This window comes from Lepisma saccharinum, chromosome 6, assembly GCF_977018435.1.
Source record: "Lepisma saccharinum chromosome 6, izLepSacc3.1, whole genome shotgun sequence".
In the NCBI taxonomy this organism is placed as follows: Eukaryota; Metazoa; Arthropoda; class Insecta; order Zygentoma; family Lepismatidae; genus Lepisma; species Lepisma saccharinum.
In genome coordinates this window covers 10,915,347-10,918,883 of record NC_139234.1, presented here as the reverse complement: position 1 = coordinate 10,918,883, position 3,537 = coordinate 10,915,347, and the positions used below count along the sequence as shown (strand labels likewise).

The following is a 3,537-nucleotide window of genomic DNA, read 5'->3' as shown; positions in this document are numbered from 1 at the left end:
TTCGTGCGTAGTTAGGGACTAGTAAATTTAGTGATGCAAAATCGATAAAGTCTTCTCTCACTAGGCATGTACACAATGCTTAAAATTACACAATTTTTCAAGGTGTAAAACAACATAAATCATTTATCATTTTCATGGAAAGAATATAAATGGAAAACTGCAAGATACATCACTTTATGAAATGAGAAATTGCCAGAAGGTTGCTAACAATTCCAACATTAACGTTTGCGTCTGTGTACAAATTTAGAGACAAGATTTAAAAGCATAGCTATAGCCTAACATAAGCAAATAATCTGGTGATATCAATTCCATGCAAAACACTAAATTAAAATGATAGACTACACTTACAGTTTATTTTATTTACGTCTCATTACATGGTTTCAAATTTATTAAAGTAATTTGATGTCAAAATCATTTGAAATTTGAATAAAAAATAAGATAATTTGTCATCAAATTAGCAATTAATATTTTACAGACTTACATTAGTTTGCATTTTATCGTTTAAAAAAAGTGTTATAGTGGAGATTCGAACCAGAGAGCAAGTATCATAGTCACTGAACCACACTATCTTTCTTGATCAAGTGCTTACATGTCCATATCCAATCAAACATTAGCACTGATCAAGAGAAAACGGAGCGAAATCACGGCAACAGTGTTGGCTAAAATCTGCACCTCGGAGTGTATTGCGACGAAACGTCACTTCATGAATTTTGATGACAACCACTACTTTCTGAAGCAACGAAATGTTTTCATGTTTTCACATAGTATTGCGGGAAGAGCCTGCAGACGTTGTTTCACCACGAAATCTTCCTTATTAGTCATAAACGAAAAAAAAAATGCACAGGTATTGACAACACTACCACTTCAGCGCCATCTGTACGCAGCAGTTTGAACATGACGGAGACCTTATACTTTCTGTAATTTACTTAAATACCTTCAATCATAACAAAATTATAAGGATCACAGGTTCTAGTGAATAAAACAATATTATATATCGTAGAATTTCTTCCTTACCGAATCTATATTAGTTGGGCCTATGCTTTAGCATGGTTTTAGAACCCCCTTAAGTCTGTAAAATAACTGGTTTCACCAGATTCACGAGCCTATCTTCGTTGAATTCGTTCGTTTCGTTAAGACATTCGGGACGCACCCTTTGTAACAGATTATACAGTCTTTATAATTTTTCTTATTTAACTGAAACCGTACACTCTATATGAAAATTGATCTCTAATACATAGCTAATATTTCTTATTGTTACCATGCATTACAACAATAATATTTTTATGAAATTTTATTATTTGCCAATTCTATTGCATCTTTGTGTCAGTTTTCTGGACATCTCAGCTAAGAATGTAAAAGATCCAAGAATGACACCGACAAATAATACGCAGAATGGCCCCAATAAATGCCACAAGCAAATGATTATAGTATGCTCCATAGAGTTCTGAGAAGTGAATGGTTCCGCTGATTTAAAAAATGGGTGAGACATAATGTCCCTTAAGCCATCTGAATCAAATTTCAGTGATAATCCAGTACTCAGTATCATCCGTATGGTGGAACTAAATTTGTTCCTGAATATAGAATGTTTCTGGAATATCATAATGTTGGGGTATGGTAATATAACTTCCTTTGCAACATAGTAAGTCTTGTCATAATGCTGCTTGGCAATTGCCATACCATTAAATATTGCCGCTCTTAAGTTGGCAGGTATCATTATATCTCTCTTGAAACCAATTCTGTAATACAAGTCATAGCTGTAAACATAAAAGCTTACCCATTTATTATATATTTCCATTGCGATTGGATCTGTAGGGTCGTAGAACAACTCTCTCATGACAGGTAGACCGCCAAACTGTAAACCAGATCGTAGAACATCTTCCATGGTGTCTATATCGGGGTAGTATCTTCCATGGGTGAGGAAACTTACGAGTGATGCAGAGTAGACCGTGCACATGACCAAAGAATATATGGTGACAATGGCGAACACAAAACGCCCTAGAATATCTTGAGGTTGTTTTGGAATCGAGCCACCAACAATAGCAGAAAACATGTACAAGAAGGGAGACTTGAATATTGAATCTGAAGATCTTCGGAGTAATGAAAACAAATGTCCAAAAGCTCCTAAAACAAGATAGGAAAATATCACCAGCAACCATGCTTCCAATTCAAGAGGCAGCAGTATCCTCATCCACATTGGAAGTAAGCTTGCTTTCGGAGACATCCATCCAATCTGCTCCGACCTGAGATCTGTCGTCCAATCAAACAGCTGGGTTCTTTCCGCTGTTGGTCTGAATGAGAACAATCCTACTTCTGCTTCTCCATAGAAGACATTCCCCTCAACGCCAGTCATAGTTACATTGCCTCGTAGTTCTTTCCATGTATTAAGAGGCCAAACTAAATAAGGAGTAAAGTTCATCATACTACTGATAGTTCTGACTAGAATTGCATCCGTGCCCAAAACAGGAAATTTCAAAGAAGAGAGAGAACTAGGTGGAGGAGGTGGGCTCGCCCATACCACGATAGAGGGGGGAGAAGGACCAGCTGATATATTGACTCGACACTGATATAGATTAGCAGTTTTGTCAGGATAGAGTGCAAGGGCTGAATCGAATGTTCCACACTTCCATTTTCCAAGACAGGTAGCACTTTCAACAACCTCACAAGACCGTTCTGAGTAGGGAAAATAAGTATATGCTTCCATAGTGCAGTCATCAACATTTGAAAGTCTATTAACATCTTTATAAACAGCGACTATAGCCACAACCACATCAATCAGTTTCAGGAGAAATAACTTGGAGAAAATATCAAGCACATTGACTTCATGCACACTATCTCTAACTATCACAGAGAGAACCTTTTCTATCTTAGCCCAACTTATTAATAAAGAAAACATGTTATAGTTGTCAATATCTGAGGACGTCAACGTCAGAACGACATATTTGTAGTTGTAACTAGAAAAGTAGTTTCCACAATCAAATTCCTCCATTTTGCAAGTAAGAATGGGCTGGGGTATTTTATTTATGATATGTCCTGTGTTTATATAATAACTATTGCTCCATATGAGAATTGTTGTGCAATCGACGCAAGATACCTGCTGCCACATCTTGATTGCAGAATTTTCTATATTCAAATAGTCAATGCCTTGACTATAAGTAGGGCAGAGCTTGGTATTTGTTTCACATGGTAGAAGTGTGTGCACAGTGAAGATGCATAACATGAAACTGATAACCTGACTACCAATATTCATTGTATATTTTTGTACTTGTAGTTCTACCTGAAAGTGAACAAAAGAAATCTGAATTTGTATGTACATAAAGTGTAACTTATAAATTAGTTGTATAAATTCCACATATTCCACATAAAATTGTGCACCGTAATTAGCATACATCTTAAAGAATTTGTTTATTTTTTTAGTTAAACAGTATAGTAATAGCTTATTATATTAATTAAGGTTTTGAGATTTACATTTAATACAGTTGACTACTGCGCTAAATTTAAGTCCACATTAAGACAAGAAGGCCTTTCCGTAGGGAGGAA

The 3,537-nt window shown here is 35.8% G+C and overlaps 1 protein-coding gene across 1 annotated transcript; it reads right to left on the bottom strand.

Annotated features, from left to right (window-relative positions):
- Nucleotides 1-1,294: 1,294 nt before the first annotated feature.
- On the bottom strand, nucleotides 1,295-2,350 carry LOC145988985 (glutamate receptor ionotropic, delta-2-like). The gene has a single exon (XM_083124287.1). It carries the CDS (start codon nucleotides 2,348-2,350, stop codon nucleotides 1,295-1,297), a length of 1,056 nt encoding a protein of 351 aa, XP_082980413.1.
- Nucleotides 2,351-3,537: the final 1,187 nt, after the last annotated feature.

Excerpts from the sequence above, each read along its gene's own strand:
- LOC145988985 (XM_083124287.1), bottom strand. The coding sequence starts at position 2,350 with ATGACTGGCGTTGAGGGGAATGTCTTCTATGGAGAAGCAGAAGTAGGA.